The sequence below is a fragment of the Trichechus manatus genome, unplaced genomic scaffold (assembly GCF_000243295.1).
Source record: "Trichechus manatus latirostris isolate Lorelei unplaced genomic scaffold, TriManLat1.0 scaffold00202, whole genome shotgun sequence".
In the NCBI taxonomy this organism is placed as follows: Eukaryota; Metazoa; Chordata; class Mammalia; order Sirenia; family Trichechidae; genus Trichechus; species Trichechus manatus.
The window spans coordinates 1,085,989-1,105,950 of record NW_004444138.1 but is presented as its reverse complement, the minus strand read 5'-3'; the positions used below and the strand labels follow the sequence as shown (position 1 = coordinate 1,105,950).

General features: G+C 42.8%; 1 protein-coding gene across 2 annotated transcripts in view; it reads right to left on the bottom strand.

The window, feature by feature from the left end:
• Positions 1-2,096: 2,096 nt before the first annotated feature.
• The window catches only part of ETS2 (ETS proto-oncogene 2, transcription factor), a 22,991-nt gene continuing 5,125 nt past the window's right edge, over positions 2,097-19,962 (bottom strand). Inside the window, exons 2-10 of one of the 2 annotated variants that reach the window (XM_004387992.2) lie at positions 19,754-19,825; positions 14,884-14,995; positions 13,559-13,678; positions 12,632-12,832; positions 10,987-11,070; positions 8,988-9,212; positions 6,281-6,544; positions 3,863-3,981; positions 2,097-3,039 (exon numbers count right to left, since the gene is read on the bottom strand). In XM_004387992.2, coding sequence (XP_004388049.1) covers positions 2,824-3,039; positions 3,863-3,981; positions 6,281-6,544; positions 8,988-9,212; positions 10,987-11,070; positions 12,632-12,832; positions 13,559-13,678; positions 14,884-14,995; positions 19,754-19,825 — 1,413 coding nt within the window. In that variant the 3' untranslated portion in view covers positions 2,097-2,823. Of the gene's footprint in view, positions 3,040-3,862; positions 3,982-6,280; positions 6,545-8,987; positions 9,213-10,986; positions 11,071-12,596; positions 12,833-13,558; positions 13,679-14,883; positions 14,996-19,753; positions 19,826-19,962 lie in introns of those variants that run through there. The other variant, XM_023742145.1, reaches the window with a different exon arrangement.

The following is a 19,962-nucleotide window of genomic DNA, read 5'->3' as shown; positions in this document are numbered from 1 at the left end:
ATTTGGGTGTTGTTAGTTACCATTGAGACAGCTCCATGTAAAACAAAACAAAATGTTGCCCAGTCCTGCACCATTTTCATGATTATGGGTATGCTCAAGTCCATTGTTGTGGCCACTGTGTATTTTGATTGCCTTCCAATCTAAAAGGTTCATCTTCCAGCACTATATTGAATATTCTGTTATGATCCATAGTTTTCATTGGCTAATTTTCAGAAATAGATTGCCAGGCCCTTCTTCCTAATCTTAATCTAGAAGCCTAAGTCTAGAAGTTTGAAACCTGTCCACCATGGGTGACCCTGCTGGTGTTTGAAATACCAATAGCATAGCTTCCAGCGTCACAGCAACAGCCCAAGCTGACAGATGAGTGGTAGAACCTGGGGGTAAAATCTGTTAAATGGAGATTTGACTCTTGATGATTGAAAGTTGCTGAGTGGGATCTGAACTTAATATCCTTAGTCCACCTCCTCCGTGTTGGAGGAGGAGAATGAAAAATATTTCAAGGATTTTATATAAACAAAACGTTATTTGAGAAAGAAAAGACCAAATCACAAGGTGTTTATTACCACACCGAGAAAGGTTGATAATGAACCTTAGTTTCTAGAACTATTAGGTGGAATGATATAAGACTGCCACTTGTGTAGTTTTAAAAAAAAGGCTGACTGATAGCAATTTCATGGGGCTCAGCCCAATATGTAATGAGCTGATGGCTAAGACTTCTTTCGGCAGCAAAATATTCCTAGCTCCATGTCTGTTTAGGTTATAAACAGACGTCCGAGTGATAAAATAGGTCCTACTTGAGGAACACATTCTATGCTTAAATATGCTGGAAGTTGTGTTTTGTGGGCATTTAAGTAAAGTGTCCCCAGTTATGGCTTTGCTCTTCTCAGCTTGCCCTATCACCCCATTACATGGTCTCATTACATGGGCAATTTTTTAGAGATGAGAAAATCACGGCCCAGAGATTTAAGCTGTCTGTCCAAGGCCACACTGCTGTAAAACTAGTCCAACTTTGAAACCAACCAACTGGATTCAATCATTTATGAAAGGTCAAGAACACATGGCTGACCCAAGAGCTCCTTTGAAACAAATACAAATGTCTCCACCGCAATCAAAACATTTTCTTTAAATGAACTATTCCAGTACATTCTTATTCATTATTTACTTACCCTCTCTGTCTCCAGCTAGTCTGTGTTCAAGAAATAAGAAAACTATGTTCCTGTGGACACTCAGCAAAAAGCAGCAGTATGTTATCCAGAGGGGTTAACATGCTCAGCTGCTAACCGAAAGGCTGGAAGTTTGAGTCTACCCAGAGGTGCCTTGGAAGAAAGGCCTGGCAATCTACTTCTGAAAAATCAGCCACTGACAACCCTATAGAACACAGTTCTTCTCCAACAACGGGGTCACCATGAGTTGGAATCAACTTGATAACAAATGTTTTTTTGTTTTCTTCTTCTTCTTTTTTTTGGTATGTTATCCAAATAATCCAAGACATGACCAATGAAAACAACAGGACAAGCCGTGCTTCGTTTATGTTCAAGAGATTTAATAAAGATCCCCTGCCCCCACCCCAGAACCTTCAGCTCTGTTACAATAATGTTGAACTTTACGTGGAGCGGAGATAAAAATAAAGCTTTCTTACAAATTACTTTTTTTTTGTCCAGTGAATTACTTTTGCAGTAAAAATAGCTGCTACATAAATCCCTCCTGATCTCTGAAAAGGAGTTGCATATTTCCAAAAATAGTATTCTTATTTTAATCATACAGAATAACTGGGAGCAGGGAAAAGGAATGTTGGTCAGGGAGAGGTGCATTGGGGAAACAGTCAAACTAAAAAATAAGTTGTGTATAAACTGATTTAAAGACATGCATAGACGTGGAAAACATATGCCATTTGTCAAGAAAAATACTGCTTTATAACTATTTACTTTTACATTACAATTAAAGGAGAAACCATGGGAGGCCAGATGTGCTCCCAGATAATAACATTAGTTCCTTGTAAAAATTCCCAAATGTACAAAGTCCTTGCCAAATAATAACCATGGCAAACAAAAAAACAAAAAACAAAAAGAGGGATTAACCCTTCTAGACCTTATTCCTATAGGTATATTAAATGTCAATAGTGCACATTTTACAATTTTAATCAGCCCCTGGCAGAAGCAACCCTTTGTAAAATGCTGTCTGTGCTATTGAAAAAAATGGAATAAACATCAGATGTCTGCATTCTTCTTTCAAATACAGTTACATAATTATTTTAAATTACAATATATAATTTCTGTTAAATAGGACTGGTACAGGATTCTGATAACAATTATTAAGATTACAATAATATCTACACACTAACTTCTGAAATGGCGTGATTCTTTCCTTCCCACCCTCCTCCCCCTCTCAAACAAAGAGAATGCTTTTGCATTTCCTATTTCTGGTTGCCAAAGGCAAAAGCAAACAAATCCGTGTACACGTGCACGTACACACGCCTTCCCTTTGCAAATCATAAAATAGCTGCACGATCCGGGGTCACACACAAGGCCTGCTTTGAGCCCGCATGGCTTCCCAGGGCTTCCTTCACGACTGCCTTAATTTGGTAGCATCATAAATAGCATTTTCCTGCCAGCAGACCTTGGAAGCAAGGAGCTGTGCTGCCTTCGCAATGCTGAGTCGGAGAAGCGCGGTTTCGGAGGCAATGAGACCACTGCTTCTCGGTGATGTCCCTGGACATATGAAATCCCTTCTGCTCAAGGTCCCTGGAGCGGCGGTCAGGATGGGCTTCCCATCACAGTCACATGGGGCCGGGGCCGGGGCCGGCTCAGGCAGTCCCGCCGGGCCTCAGTCCTCCGTGTCGGGCTGGACGCCCAGGATGGCGTGGAGCTCTTCAGGCGTGAAGCCAAGCAAGTTCTGCAGGTCGCACACAAAGCGGTACACGTAGCGCTTCCCCGATGTCTTGTGGATGATGTTCTTGTCGTAATAGTAGCGCAGGCCGCGGCTCAGCTTTTCGTAGTTCATCTTTGGCTTGTTTTTCCTCTTTCCCCACCGGCGGGCCACCTTTGGTGGACACAGACAGAAAAGCGTTAAAGGCGACGCAGAGTTAAAGTCAACAGAGGGAACGCTAGCGACAGTCCGGATTGACTCGAATGCTCATCACAGAGGTCTGACGACTATAACGCACACAGAGGCGCCACCTGTTCTAACACACGTGCCAGGGCCCTTGTGCCCCTTGTCAAGTGCGCTGCGTCCCTCGGAATCAGGACAGCCTGAGACAAAGGAAATGCTGCTGGGGTCCCCACATCCCGGGTTCTAATCCCAACAGGAACGGCGAACAGCTGCCGAGTGGGGGTTTGAGTCACATGACGTGACTCACTCCTCAGTGTTCCTGCTCCCCAATGGAATTGGGGAGGTGACAGATGACACTCTTCCGGTGCCAGATATCAAGGGCCTTCCTTAATTCTGTCCTGGAGGGACTGACATTAGAGCTGCCCTCGGCCTTTCGCTCTGGGCAGGGCGCCTGGCTCCAACCAGCCAAGGCTGGTTCCAGTGCAGCCAAGCTCAGCCGAGGAGCCGGGAAGCCACGCCAGGGGCTCATTACCCCACATGGAAAAAACGGACTTTCCTAAGGCATTTTCAGATGGGCTGGAGAAAACGTCATCTTGCGGTGTGGACTTTTTTATCAGACAACGGGGCAAGATGATGATGTCTGCCCAAAGGCTGTGTGATCCCTCGTCCATGTTCTTGATAGTCTGAATGCCTCAGGCAGCAGTGTTCTTATCTGTACAGTTAACCCTTTCCTGTGCCCCAAGGACTGCATGTGGGAACCCAACAGGATGCAACCCGGGTTCAGAGCCCAGAGGTTTCCCAGGCCTGATCCTACCTCGTCGGGGTCGGCAAGCTTAAACTCCCATCCATCCCCCGTCCAGCTAATGAACGACTGGCAAGACTTGTCCGAGAGTAATTCCAACAGAAACTGCCACAGCTGAATAGGTCCACTTCCTGGGAGGCAAAAAGGCAAATTACACATTTTTATACGTTTAAAATACAGCAAAGCTCTTGCCAGTTTTACCAGTTGCTGTCAACTCCAACTCATGGTGACCCCATGTGTGCACACTAGAACTGCTCCATAGGGTTTTCAAGGCTGTGACCTTTCAGAAGCAGATTGCCAGGCCTTTCTTCTGAGGCGCCTCTAGGTGAGTTTGAACCGCCAACCTTCTGGCTAGTAGTCAAGGAGTGCTTAACTTCACCACCCAGGGACTCCAAACAGCAACGCAAGTCATCCTAATTTGTTGTTGATGGGTGCCATTGAGTCGATTTCAACTGATAACAACCCAGTGTGATCTTCATGGGAGCAGATCACCAGGTCTTTCTCCTGCAGAGCTGCTGGGTGGGTGTGAACCACCAACCTTTAGGTTAGCAGCCACCAGAGCTCCTGAAGTCATCCTAATTAAACTAACTGATTTAAGACTGCAGACCTGACTCTCTGAGCTGAATTCCAACATGAAGGTGCAACTCAAGGTGTTGGTGCCTTAATGGGATAAATCTGGACACCAAATATAAGGCTTCTTTGACACTTCCTACTCTGAAGGTCACTCAACTGAGACAATCTTCCCCTGCGTTGCTGGGTTTGGTCTTTCAGGGAAAATTTAGGGCAAGCAACTCCTGTTTATTCCTTATGTGAAAGCCTTCAGGGTTTATTTCTAGAAACACAGGGGGACGGGGTGGGGGCAACTGAGCGGCATTTCATCCCAGAGTGAGGCACAGCCACGGTGGTTCCCATTCTGCTTACCCTGCTGAGTGATCCTGGCAAAGTTACTCGAGCTCCCTGAGACTGGGTTTACTCAGCAGCCAATGGGGCTAATACCCATTGCCTCATAGCATTTATTGGGTAAAGTATGCTTTGCAAAGTGTTCTCCACATGCCTTTTCTCAGTTACTATTTACAGCCACCACTTTATGACGCACCATTTAGCCCTGCTTTAAAGATGAGGAGTAAGATGTGCCTCGAGACCAGGGGCCTTGCCCGGGGTCACACACCCATCAGTGTGGGGTGAAAGACACTGAGTCTTCCAACTCAAACCCCACCCACTTCCCACCACTCCCCAAAACCTGATGGCTTTTGTCCCACAGAGCAGGAAAAGCAGGTGATCTGGAACCAGTCAGAGCTGGGTTACCCATGTGGCCATGGGAGACCTGTCTACCTCTGAGCCAATTTCCCCATCTGTAAAATGGGCCAATACCACCACCCTTGAGTTGGCAGAGTCCCTAGGTGGTGCAAACGGCTAAGTGCTCGGCTGCTAACAGAAAGGTTGGAGGTTTGAGTCTACCCAGTGGCACCCTGGAAGAAAGGCCTGGCAATCTACTTCCAAAAAATCAGCTTTGAAAACTCTATGGAGTCCAGTTCTACTCTGACACACACGGGGTAGCCATGAGTAGGAGAGGACGGGATGGAAACTGGTTTTTGTTTTGTTTTTTTGAGAGTAAAGTGAAAGGAACCACTAATGCCACAGTTGTGTATTATCAGTATTGGACCCTGGCTATGAAGGTGACATCGGTTTCCACACCGTCTTTATACGTATCTTGGTAACATTTATAGGTTGTCTGTTTTATGTAACAGAGAAAAAAAAAACCATATGCCTATAAACTCTTATTTTAATCATCAAATTTTTTTAAGGAGGTATTTCTTTTTTAACCCACAATGGCTCCATATGGTCAAAATACAAAAAAAAAAAAAAAAAAAAAAACTACTTAAGGATACAAGAGGCAATGAAACAAGTCTCCAATTTTTGCTGAAAATATCTGGTTGCAAAAACAGCTTTAATATTTGTCCTTCGTCTACAATAGTCTAGAATAGCTCTCTCCTAAACCTTAAAAATAAGATTTCAGAAGCAAGAAAAGGTAAACAGTCCCTGTATTGCTGGAGGCTGGCTCTGCGGCCCCTCCCTGATTCGACCCCAGCCTAAGCCTGTTTAGTTCTGGGACATTCCTGGAGAGGGTGTGTCCCGGCAAAGGAGTCCTCAGGCCCAGTGTCCCCTGCTCCTCCTCCCCCTCTCCCTCTTCCTCTAGAAGGCCCAGCACATCCCAGGTGGCTTTTCACCCACCCCAGTGAGCTCCATGTGTGAAAATCCCTGCACGGCTGGCATTTTTAGGATCCAGGGATACAGCCAGCCACGCAGAGAATGTGGAGTATAAATACTAGTGTGTACACTGGAGCCACCCTTGATAAACATGGTGCTCGGCAAGGCATGTGAGGGGGCTCAAGGGGCGAGGCTGGTGGCCGGTGGCAGGGCCATGCTCACCTGTGAAGCCGGCCAGCACTGCCGCAGGTATAACTGGTTTGCCCTGCTCCACAGGGTCACTTCTTTCCTGGATGTAGTCCTTGAACGACATGGTTGGCTTGTTGACGCCGAGGGGCTGGCTGCAGTCGTCCTCGAAGCTCTCAAAGGAAGGTACCCGCTGTACATCAAGCAAGGATGACTGGCTATTCCAGGACTGTAGCAGCGAGTCTGAGCTCTCGAAGCTGTCCGCGCCGCTCTCGGTGGAGTCCGGGTCTCTGGGCTTACCTGGCAAGGAAAGACAACCAAGCACATACTTTGAGTCCTATGGGGTAATAAAAGGGGCCAATGCTACTGTGGAATTACTCCGGGTTAGTCTTAGGTTCAACAGGAACATCAGTACCGACAGCCACCCATGCAGCTGTACACTCTGGGTGTAGAATCTTCCACAGACTCTCAGAATGCTCCTGTCACCCCGTGCTTAATCCCTATGATAAATATACTCTACCCATCTGGGGTCTTAAAAGCTTGTGAGCGGCCATCTAAGATACCCCACTGGTCTCACCCTGTCTGGAGCAAGCGAGAATGAAGAAAACCAAAGAGACAAGGGAAAGATTAGTCCAAAGGACTAATGGATCACAACTACCACAGCCTTCACTAGACTGAGTCCAGAACACCTAGATGGTGCCCGGCTACCACCACAGACTGCTCTGACAGGGATCACAATAGAGGGTCCCGGACAGAGCTGGAGAAAAGTGTAGACCAAAATTCTAACTCATAAAAAAAGTCCAAACTTACTGGTCTGACAGAAACTGGAGAAACCCCGAGGGTATGGCCCTGGACACCCTTTTAACTCAGTACTGAAGTCACTCCTGAGGTTTACCCTTCAGCCAAAGATTAGACAGACCCATAAAACAAACAATAATACCCGTAGTTCAACCACGCATACGAGACTAAATGGGCATACCAGCCCAGGGGCAAGGATGAGAAAGCAGGAGGGGGACAGGAAAGCTGGACAAATGAATGGAAATGGGGAACCCAAGGTAGAGCAGCTGAGAGTGTTGACATGTCATGGGGTTGGTAACCAATGTCACAAAACAATATGTGTATTAATTGTTTAATGAGAAACTGATCTGCACTGTAAACCTTCATCTAAAGCACAATAAAAAAGTAATAGAAAAATAAAAATAAATATATGCTACAAATCACACCTTCCACAACAGTAGAATGGATAAGTAAATTGTAGCTTCATATAATGCAATACTATACAGCAACGAGGAGGGCGGTGATGGCTCAGTGGTAAAATTCTTGCCTTCCATGAGGGAGACCCGGGTTCGATTCCCTTCACGTGTATTGCACCATCACCCATCTGTCAGTGGAGGCTTGTGTGTTGCTATGATGCTGAAAAAGTTTGAGCAGAGCTTCCTCACTACGAGAACTAGGAAGAAAGGCCTAGTGCTCTACTTGTGAAAATTAGCCAGTGAAAACCCTATGGATCTCAATGGTCTGATCCCTACCCGATCATAAGGATGGCACAGGAATGGGCAGAGTTTTGTTCTGTTGTGCATGGGGTCGCTATGAGGTGGGGGCTGACTCAACAGCAGCTAACAACAACAAAGCTTCATATAATGGAATACTACACAGCAGTGAAAAAGGACATGTTGTGGCTATATTCCATAACACAGATGAATCTCAGACTTAATCATGAGCAAAAGACAAGCACAAAAGAAAACTGTGTATGGTTCCATTTACATGAAGTTCAAGAACTAATCTATAATTAAAAAAATCAGAATAATGGTTTCCTCTAAGGGTGGGAGCGAGGGTACTGGCTGAGAAGGGGTATGAGGGAGGCTTCCAGGGTGTTGGAAACTTCTCTAACTTCATCTGAGCGGTAGTTACACAGGTGTATTAACCAAAAAAAAAAACAAAAAAAAAAAACATTGCCATCGAGTTGATACCAACTCATGCAACCCCAGGTGTTATAAAGTAAGACTGCTCCATAGGGTTTTCTTGGCTGTAATCTTTATAGAAACAGATCACCAGGCCTTTCTTCCATGGAGCTGCTAGGTGGGTTCCAACCACCAAATTTTAGGTTCATAGTCGAGTACAAACCGTTTGTGTCCTCAGTGGTGCAAACAGTTAAGAGCTGGCCACTAGCCAAAGGTCAGCACCTCGAACTCACCCAGAGGTGCCTCGGAAGAAAGGCCTGGCCAACCGCTTCCAAAAAATCAGTCATAGAAAACCCTATGGAGCACAGTTCTACTCTGACGCACATGGGGTTGCCATGGGTCAGAGTCAACTAGAAGGCAATTGGTACCACAGGTATATATATGTAAAAGTTCATTGAGTTGTATGACTGTATATAAAATGTTTCATTTCCATTATAAAAACCTGTCACTTTCCCACAGTTGTCTCCACCAAACATTCCATTCGTGGAGGAATTTCACCTCATGAGCAGGGAGTCTGTCCTGTTTACTGGCATTCAGTGCCTGGATCAGTGCTGAGTCATATCATGTGTTCATCTGTTGAATAAACCAGTTGTCTGTGTTAGTGACCAAAAGTCACTTAGAACATGGACAAGTACTTCCAACTCCTCTTTCAATGGCTGAAAACAGGATGTATTTATTAAGAAAAAAAAGTCCATTTCACTATAGGATGTGACGACCTGGCCAGCTCCCAGAATCAAACAGATGGTGTTGCTTAAAGGAATGCTTGGATGCATCAGTCTTACCGGAATTGTTAGGAAGCAAATTCAAGTTGCTTCCCTGGAAGTCCTGGCTGACGGGACAGTAGTTGACACCAATGGTGTTGAGCCGTGACTTGGGGTACAGCTGGAGCTCCTGCTCTGAACTAAGGGCACTGGGCGCAGGAGAAGGCTGACATAGGGTGTCCAGGAGGCTGCCTTTGGAGTAGTTCTGTGTCTGCATTCCATAGGGTGCCTGATCCATAGCAAAACCTGGAACAATACCAGTGGACAGCTGTTAGTGAAGGTTAACATGGTAACTTAACTATCAAGGCCCTCCAAACCTTCTAACCACCCCAAACATGTCCAGTCCTGCGTGCTCTCCCTCTCCACAAAACCTTGGTGGAGACGTGGGCTTCGGTGGCAGGTTCCCCACCAAGCACTAAGTCCTCCTCTTCTAAACCAATTTATCTTTGCAACACAGAAACCCTTTTCCAAAATGGCAGCTCCTTCTGGACCCAGGACTCAATGCCACCATGCTACTATTTCTTCATCTTGGTAGTGTATCGAGTGCATTCATGTGACCCTCGCGAGGACAGGGGTCACTGCCTTTTTCAGCTCCCAGGGACAGTAAGGCTCAGAGAACAAGTGATTTGCAAACATTCTATGGTTTGTAAGGAGCAGAGATGAGCCTTGAAACCACATCTCCTGATGGCAGATCCAAGCTTCCTTCTCCCTCTCTTTCATCATGCCTGCTTCCACCTCCTTCCGGCGGGGAATAACTAATTTTCTGGAAACTAAAGGAAGCTCTCTTACTTTGACCCGGGATCAGGTAGGCAGAAGGCTCCCACTGTGCTACATTTGGAAAGACCTGCTGAGCAGGCCAACTGGTAAACCCCAGGGGCAGGGTGATGCAGAGTGGGAAGTCCTCACCTGAACCAAGAAGTTTGACTTGAGGCATGGGCAGAATCAGAGAACTGGATCAACACCATCAAAGCACAAAGTTCTGATGATGTAGTTCTCTAGCCACCCACTCCCACACCAACTAGGGAAGACCACCCCTTAACCTACCCTCACCAGCACCAGCACCCAGAAGGAAGGACCCAAGTTCTAAGAGCCCTCTTAAAACTCCAAAGCTCAGAGCAAACTTAGGATGATTTTCCATGCTCTGCCTGCCCCTTCTTCTTCGCGATTTGTTGTCTTTGCTGTGTGCCGTTGAGTCAGTTCTGACTCAAAGCGACCCTATAGGACAGAGTAGAACAGCCCCATAGGGTTTCTAAGACTGTAATGTTCAAAGGAGCAGATCACCAGGTCTTTTCTCCCATGGAGCCACTGGGTGGGTTTGAACCGCGCAGCTTTCGGTCTGCAGCTGAGCACTTCACCACTGAGCCACCAGACCTCCCTTCTTTGCGATACTGGCTTATTATCTGGCCACAGCCATCAGCTCACTTATTTCTGCCCCTTGCTCTCTGAATTGCTGAGACAGCACAGGCCAGTAGAAAGATAATGGGAGCCACTTAAAGAACACCAAACTCTAGAAGCCACATTTAGAGAGTAAAAAGAAATAGGCGAAATTAATTTCCATACATCTTTTTTAACCTAAAATATCAAGTAGCATCACCCCAATATCCAATCAATATTTCGTAAATTATTAAGGTGGTATTTTACAGCCTTTGTTTCATACGAAGACTTTAAAATTCAGTGTGCATTCTGTCCTCACCGTCTATCTCAGTGTAGACCAGCCGTGTTTCAAGTGCTCAATAGCCAAGTGTGACTACAACATGAAACGGGTCTAGACTATTCCATTGTTGTTGTTCTTAGATGCCGTCAAGTCAGTTCCGATTCCTAGCCACCCTATAGGATAGAGCAGAACTGCCCCATAGGGGTTCCAAGGAGCGGCTGGTGGATTTGAACTGATGACCTTTTGGTTAGCAGCCTAGCTCTTAACCACTGAACCACCAGGGTTCCTGACTATTCCACTAGAGAGTCCAAATCTAACAGGATAATTTAACACCAAGTTTTTAAGGGCAAAATCAACCGGACTAACCTACTGAATTGCTATTAATCCAATGAGGAACTGAGTTGAGGTGTGAATTTTCTTCATATTGTTCTTCTGCCTTTTCTTGGTTTTCTGAAAAATAGACAAAGGATACCTAAGATTGTAACTCTAGGTAAAAACTACATGAGAAAAAAAAATTACTTTCCGAATTACTGTTCTCTGGTTATTTTAGCTGACACACATTTAGTGCTTCCCATTTAATGGATGGTATACCGTTCTGTGTATACCTGCTTCAAGTCACCATGATGTCTACTGCAAAAAACTACACAGCAATATATTTTTCTAATAATCAGGAAAAAAGTTTTCTAAAATGAACCCTGTCACTGGAAAAGAAGGTGAAAGGTCGGGATTATGTTTATAACTCATTCACCTATTCAACAAATAGTTGAGTGTTTATGAAGTATTATCTGGACAAGGGGCTGAGAAAAAGAGTACATCAACAAGACAGACGTAGTTCCTGCCCCCGTGAAGCGTATGGCCCATAGCTTCAAACCCTGGAAGCTTCTCAAAGTGCAACAAGCATTGCAAAGAGAGAGACACAGTTCTCTGAGAGTCTGTAACAGAAGACATATTTGCCTGAGGACTTTGAAAGCGAAAAGGCTGGCCTCTCTGTGTATGTTTACTTAACTATGAATACACTTAACCATATACATATACACACCAAAAACGCAAACACACACAAACTCACACCCCTGAGTCACAGCAAAACACATCCAATTTGCTAATAATCAGATTCAGCAGAAACTTGTCAGATAAGACCTTGTCCAAGTTCAGAGAAAATAAGAAAAAATATTTTATGTCCCTGGACCTTGGAGGCCATAACTAAAAAGGACTGGTGATTGGATTCCTAAGGTCCCGAAGACTGAGTTTATTGTAACCATGGAAACTCAATGTGCTTAAAACCAACTCAGTGGATGTTTCTGTGAATCTACAAATGTGCTAATTTTCTCATTTTAAAATTAAAATGATCCATAGCTATAACTTTTTTTAACTCAATGTGTCTTTAACATAGATCTCACTACTCTTTTAAGGTCTGAATCAAGATTTTTTCTATATTTGGTGAGACTTCTATGGTCAATGGTGAGTTTTGGTATAATACATCAGTGTATAAATACAATCAACTACTTACAGATTTGTTTAAAAATATAACAAACCAAACCAAACAAAAACAAAAAGAAATGTGGATTCCACTTGGACTTAGGAAATTTTACTCTGAAATTCAGAGTTGACCTGAATAAAGGCTTCCTTTTCTTTAGGCTGACCTACTTCTGTCTGCTTTGTAGGGTGAGCCCATTGAACATGGGGATCCTTGATACCTTTTATACTTGAATCAACATGTACACCCATGACGCATGCAGTCTGGCAATCGTGAACAAATTAGTGACTAAGGCGACTACTGCCTTGTGACTATTTTTGATGCCACACACACAAACACACACACACATACATAAGCGGAACAAAAATCTCTAATCACCGCCATATATCTGACTCACTCGAGTGGTGTTTTCAGACAATTTACTTGAAATCATTTGAAACGTCAAACCTACAGCTGAAAACCATGGACACCTCCCCACTCCTCTTCCCTGCCAACGGCTCACCCAGACAAGGAGGAGCCAAGCCATTCATCTGGTACCTCTGATCATCTGCTCCAGATGTTCCCAGAGAATATCGCCCACAAAGTCAGGTGCCAGTTCCAGAAAGCACTCCTTGCCAAGGTTGCACAAGACCTGGCCGGTCATGCCAAACCTCTGGAAGTTCACGTTCACCAGACTGAACTCGTTAGTAGCCCAGAGAAGCCACTGGCATACTTGCTGCTCAGTCCACAGCCAAGGATCTAGAGGGGAGGGAAGAAATGATGTAACAAGGGGAAAGAATGCAAGGGGGCAGTGAGACCAGAGTCACCCTGATATATATCCATTAACGAAATGAGCGAGACACCATTACGATATGCCCAAGGTGAATGCTAAGATGCTAACAATGATTTGGAAACCCTGATGGTGCAGTGGTTAAGTGCTATGGCTGCTAACCAAAAGATCAGCAGTTCGAATCCACTAAGCAATCCTTGGAAACTCTATGGGAGAAGTTCTAGTCTGTCCTATAGGGTCACTATGAGTCAGAATGGACTCAACAGCAATGGGTTTGGTTTTTTTCTGGTAACAATGATTCCCTCCCATGTATATTTAATGAGCGCCGACTGCGTTGAAATACAAAGTGGTTCAGGTTAACTATATATATGCTACTCTTTGCAAGACGCCCAAAAAATAAATCAAGATGAAGCAACTGCTGTCAAATTCATTTGTCCAGTAGAACACAGATTCAGGAAAAAAACAAAAGACCAAACCAGTTGCCACTGAGTCCATTCCGACTCCTGGAGACCCCATGTGTGCAGAGCAGAACTGTGCTCCACAGGGTTTTCAAGGCTGTGACCTTTCAAAAGCTGATCACTAGCCTTTCTTCCAAGGCGGGAGGGTTCAAACCACCAACTTTTTAGTTAGCCGAGTGCTTAACCATTTGCGCCACCCAGAGACTCAGAAAAGCGGCTCGAAAAGGCAACACTTACTCTTTGGGATGCCGAGACGGCGCTGCTCCTTCTTGAAGCCACTGAAGGTAGCTTTTAAGGCCTGGCTCATCACAGCCTTGCTGCATGGTGTTAACAGAGGCAATTCACAGTTGGTGGACTCTAGAGGAAAGCCCACGGGGTCATTAGTACTTCAAAATGCTAGTATCAGATACAGGGTTAGGGGAGAAAACTTCAGCTTCCAGGAAAGAACAATTCTGATACCAAACCTTAACATAATTCCTTAGAAGAGTATTAATACGAACAAAAAAATTTTTTGACTGGTATTAAGAAAATATTATACATCTCATAACCACACTTACAAAAAAAAGAAGCATCTAAAATAAAACACAAGTTTTATGTTGCAAAGCTTCCTAAAGCAGTTTTGCATAGGTAAAATGTCTATCTAAGTCTATTTTTAACATTTTACACAATGAAAGAAACTGCATGGTGTTTGATCCAAAAGACTTAATGGATTATAAATGCATAATTTGAAAGTTACTTCCATTAAACTAAGCGAATGGTGGAGATTTCAAGCACGGTGTGAAAATACAACACTTAGCACACATAAAGGAGACACGTTCCATTCTTAAAACAAAAAGTCTTCTCTGGATTTCCTCAACAATTCCCCAATGATAAAACTGTCACATGACATTATGCTTATGCAAGTGTATGTGTTTTAATTAATTTTATGGGCTGTGTTTTCTAGAACCTACTTCATATGACAAAGTAACCTCTGGAACGTTTCCAACTGATAACTCTATCACAGTAATTGCAGAGACTTCATCTGACATGCTAAAAAGAATAAACAATGACAAGAAGAAGTACAGAAATACATAGAGATGGGCAAAGATTAGCAAAAATAACGTGTCACTCCAAAACTCCATGCAGAGATGATTTAACTAATGATGTAAACTCAGAACTAAATGCTGGTGTGCATTTTAATGTCCACCATTTTATGTCTGGTTTGCAGAGTGGACCAGGGAAATAAAGACCCAGTCTGATGTAGTGTTGAAAACACCAGTAACGGAAAGCTCAGGAATTCCACTGCAGTTCACCAACTTCAGCGTATTTGCTCTCACTGGGGTGTCTCTAAGAGTCAGAATCGACTCAACAGCAGTGGGTTTTTGGGGTGTCTCTGGCACGTAAAGACATCAGAATCATCAAGTTCAGAAAAAAGGAAAACTGCCTTCTCCCAGGTCCAGAGCCTTTATTTGGCTTTTCATATAAAAGACTCAAAATGTCAACATTCATCAGTATGAACTGTCATCTCTTTATTCACTGAACTACTTAGGGAAATTATTTGTCCAGTCTGAATAACAAATTACCATGAGAAATGGAATCCAAGCCTGTTGGTACTTCTTGGAGTGTTTGCTCTTCACTTAGCGAGGGGAAAGCAGCAAACAGGGACCCATCAAAAGTGTCGAAGGCTGGCTGGCGCTGTGAAAACAGAGGGAAAAGAAAACTGAAATACAATAGTTTAATGTATTTAATGATCTATTTTAAAAGTGGTCCATGGCTAACCTTAATGATATACCCTGGTTAAACTGGCAATTAAAAAGCAATATAGTGGATCAACCAATCAGTTCTCTAAATAGATTTTTAAGATGATCAGAGTGACCGAAATGATTCTATTTTACTCTGGATTACTTCATCAACATCAGAGTTAGAATGACTGGGAATCTGTTTTAATGGCTTAATCCATTTCAATTAATAAATTAAATAAACGAACGTAAAAATAATACAATCTCAGAAGGACAGTGCTGGCAGGAACCTTAGAAACCACTCTGTCCAAACACCTGGCCCTCCTGCTAAATCAGAGAAATTCAATTGGGCTGTGTGGTAAGAAAAATAACCCTTAGCATAGCAGTTTTAGCACACTGCAGCTAAAACAAATGGCAAAATATTAAATAAAAATTGAAAAATCAAACAACGAAATAAATTACTGTATGTTTGGAAGTATTTATTCTAAAATATTTACTATGAAACACTTCAACTGAAACTAAAGATGTTTTTCCTCAACTCCAATGGTTCAAAAATAGTAATACATTGAGAAAATTCCTTAAGCTTTAATTTTATAGAAGTACAGCATATTAAAAAGAAGCCCCCCAAAACCAGGACAGCTATGATTAAGATAAATAGAAAACAACAGGTGCTGCGGAGGATGTGGGGAAATTGGAACCCTCATCTATTGCTGGTGGGAATGTAAAATGGTATAGTTGCTGTGGAAAATAATTTGGCAGATCCTCAAGAAGTTAAACACAGAATTACCATATGACCCAGCAATGCCACTCCTAGGTACGTTCTTGTTGTTGTTGTTGTTAGGTGTTGTCGAGTCAGTTCCGATTCATAACAACCCTGTGTACAACAGAACGAAACACTGCCTGGTCCTGCGCCATCCTCACAATCGTTGTTATGCTTGAGTCCATTGTTGCAGCCACTGTGTCAGTCCAACTCATTGAGGTCTTCCTCTTTTTCGATGACCCACTACTTTACCAAGCATGATGTTCTTCTCCAGGGACTGATCCCTCCTGATTACATGTCCGAAGTATGTAAGACGTAGTCTCGTCATCCTTGCTTCTAAGAAGAGTTCTGGTTATACTTCTTCTAAGAGAGATTTGTTCATTTTTTTCGCAGTCCATAGTTTATTCAATACTCTTCCCCAACACCACAATTCAAAGGCATCAGTTCTTCTGTCTTCCTTATTCACTGTCCAACTTTTGCATGCATATGAGGCGACTGAAAATGCCACGGCTTGAGTCAGGCGCACCTTAATCTTCAAGGTGACATCTTTGCAACACTTCAAAGAGGTCTTTTGCAGCAGATTTGCCCAGTGCAACGCATCTTTTGATTTCTTGTCTGCTGCTTCCATGGGTGTTGCTTGTGGATCCAAGCAAAATGAAATCCTTGATAACTTCAATCTTTTCTCCGTTTGTCATGATGTTGCTTATTGGTCCAGTTGTGAGGATTTTTGTTTTCTTTATGTTGAAGTGTAATCCATACTGAAGGCTGTGATCTTTGATCTTCATCCATAAGTGCTTCAAGTCCTCTTCACTTTCAGCAAGCAAGGTTGTGTCATCTGCATATTGTAGGTTGTTAATGGTCTTCCTCCAATCCTGATGCACTGTTCCTCTTCACATAGTCCAGCTTCTCAGATTATTTGTTCAGCATACAGACTGAATAAGTATGGTGAAAGGATACAGCTATGATGCACACCTTTCCTGACTTTAAACCACGCAGTATCCCCTTGTTCTGCTGTAACGACTGCCTCTTGATCTGTGTACAGGTTCCTCATGAGCACAATTAAGCATTCTGGAATTCCCATTCTCTGCAATGTTACTCATAATTTGTTATGATCCACACAGTCAAATGCCTTTCCATAGGCAATAAAATACAGGTAGATATCTTTCTGGTATTCTCTGCTTTCAGCCAGGATCCATCTGACATCAGCAATGATATCCCTGGTTCCACATCCTTTTCTGAATCCAACTTGAATTTCTGGCAGTTCCCTGTCGATATACTGCTGCAGCTGCTTTTGAATGACCCTTTGCAAAATTTTACTTGTGTGCGATACTAATGATATTGTTTGATAATTTCCGCATTCGGTTGGATCACCTTTCTTCGGAATAGGCATAAATATGGATCTCTTCCAGTTGGTTGGCCAGGTAGCTGTCTTCCAAATTTCTTGGCATAGACAAGTGAACCCTTCCAGCGCTGCATCCATTTGTTGAAACACCTCGACCAGTATTCTGTCAATTCCTGGAGCTTTGTTTTTCACCAATGCCTTCAGTGCAGCTTGGAATTCTTCCTTCAGTACCATGGGCTCCTGATCATATGCTACCTCCTGAAATGGTTGACCGTCGACCAATTCTGACAAACTGACAGACGCGTGGGGGCTCATAGGTATATACCCAAAGAATTAAAAGCAGGAAAGCAAACAGACACTTGTACTCCAATGTTCACAGCAGCACTATTCACAATAGTCAAAAGGTCCATCAACAGAGGAATGGATAAACAAAATGTGGTATATCCAGACAATGAAATATTACATAGCCATAAACAGAAATGTTGTCCTGATGCATGCCAGAACATGAATGAACCTTGAAAACATCATGCTGAGTAAAATGTCAATCACAAAAGGACAAATATGGTATGATCCCACTTATATGAAATATCTGGAACAGGCTAGTGTGTAGAAATCAAAGTTTATTAGTGGGTGGGAGGGAGGGGACAGGAAGGCACAATGCTTAGTGGGCAATGAGTTTCTGTTAAGGGTGGTAGAAAAATTTGGGAACAGTTAATGGTGGTGGTTGAACAACATGATGAACATAATTAATGTCACCGAAGATTAATGACATGTGAAGACTGTAGAAATGGCAAATGTTTTAAATGTTTTGTTATCTATAAATTTACAAAAAGGGGGAAAAAAAAATCCCTCAAATCATTTGAGGAGAAAGACTTCCAATGGAAATAGGTTTAAAGTTAAATTAAACTGTCTACAGCTTAGGGGAAAGAAGAGACATGTGAAAAATCAAAGCTTACATTGAGTCCATTTCCAATAATCTTATGTAACTTTTCTGAAAGAAATTCCCTTTGAAGTAAGCCTCATTTATACACATCAGATAATGCCTTGATTCATAGCTGCCTCACTTGTAGAGGAAAGAAATATGAAGAAATGTTTTATTTTTCCAATATAAACTGGAAATCCTACGTTATGTGTAATACAATGACCCATCAATTGAGTCATCAATTAAAAAAAAAAAATGTGTAACACATTTACAAATAAAAATCAGTTTGTATGCTTTCTTTTTCAGAAACGCAGAACAAGGAGTGAAGCATTGCAAAGGAGGACAGGCAGAAGTTGGAACCCAGCCCAAAAAACCCCAAGACAATGATGTCCAATTGCCCAATATGTCTCAAATCTGAGGCAAAATCAATCAGGCAAGTGCAAAACACTCAACCGATTTTATATGCTTAATTTTACGACAGGACTAACGCTGGTGAAATATCCAGTAGATTTTCTAAATTCTCACAAGCATCACCCAGCTGACTAAGAAATGCCTTTCATGACTGTAATTTCTGCTTTTTTAAATCAGGAAGCCAAAGAACAATATAAATTTGTGCTGCATATTTCAACACATCCGTTTCACCAATGGTTGTTTCTTCTCCAAACCCAGAAACTGCATGGGCATCATCAAATTCTTTTAACTCACAGAAGAAATTTTTCTTAGGGGTGTGGTCTTGACTTAATACTATAATTTCTTGTGAGTTTCTGCCATGCTTAAAACATCTGCCCAAATCAAACAAGAAAACTCACTAGCCTGGATATTACTAATCTTCATAATACTAGACAAGCTTGTGCCAATTTCCAGCTCTTTGGGTTATATTGGACAGATAACCTCATAATGATATACAAAAGAATATATAAATGCCTGACATAGATCATTAATATCCAAGACACTAAGCTTTGAGGAGGCTGGTCTTAAAATTACTGCTTTAGAAGCACATTTACTATATAACACTAAAAAACAATCATATCTTACTGTCACATTTTGGAGAAGGCAAATGGGAAGTGATGTTGTGCTGCTAAAGAATGTTCCTGAAAGCAATTAGGACAGAAGCTACATGGAATTCATTTATGCAGAGAAGGGTCTTTCATCTTTAATCTGGGTTGTTGTTGTTTTTTTCTGGGGGAGGGATATGTAAACAGACACCCTTATTCTCTGCTCCAAGAAAAGGCTCCTTTGCTCCTTCTGATGGGTGGAGGCAGCAGCAGTAGGTCCATCTGCTCCTTCTGAGTCTTTGATTTCAGTTCTTAAACAGCCTGTATGTCACCCAAGGAAACTCCTAAGTGGCCAGTAAAGACAGTAATAAAAAAAAAAGCCTCTCCAGCTCTGTTCAACCGAGAATCACAGGTTTTCTTCCTTGGAAGGAGCATCAGAGATAAACCGCAAAGGCCTTACCATTCTCAAGTTAAATGGTTCCATATCTTGGAGGGCAAAATAGAGCCAGCAGCATCAAGATACCCGTTTGAAAGACTAGAAAACTGAGGCCCAGAGCGATTAAGCCAAGAATCCAGAGTCACACAGCCAGCAAATTAAAAAGACTAGAACCTGTCCTCTGGGACCCAGCCCATCATTCTTTCCCCTAAAGATTGAGTTTTCCCATTATTTTTTTCTTATAGACTTGATCACTCACCTTGAGTGTCCCTCTGTAACTATTAGACACAGGGGCCACCTGATCCATGCTCTTGATTCCAAAATCATTCATCTTAAAGGAGAGAAGGAAGAGAGTCAGAAGCAAGCAGGTTTAAAAATGTACATTTTAAAGAAGGCACTATGAGCAGTATCTATACTTGATTCTGGCCTGGTCTGCCAAGTTCTACCACCTAACCAAAAAAAAAAAAA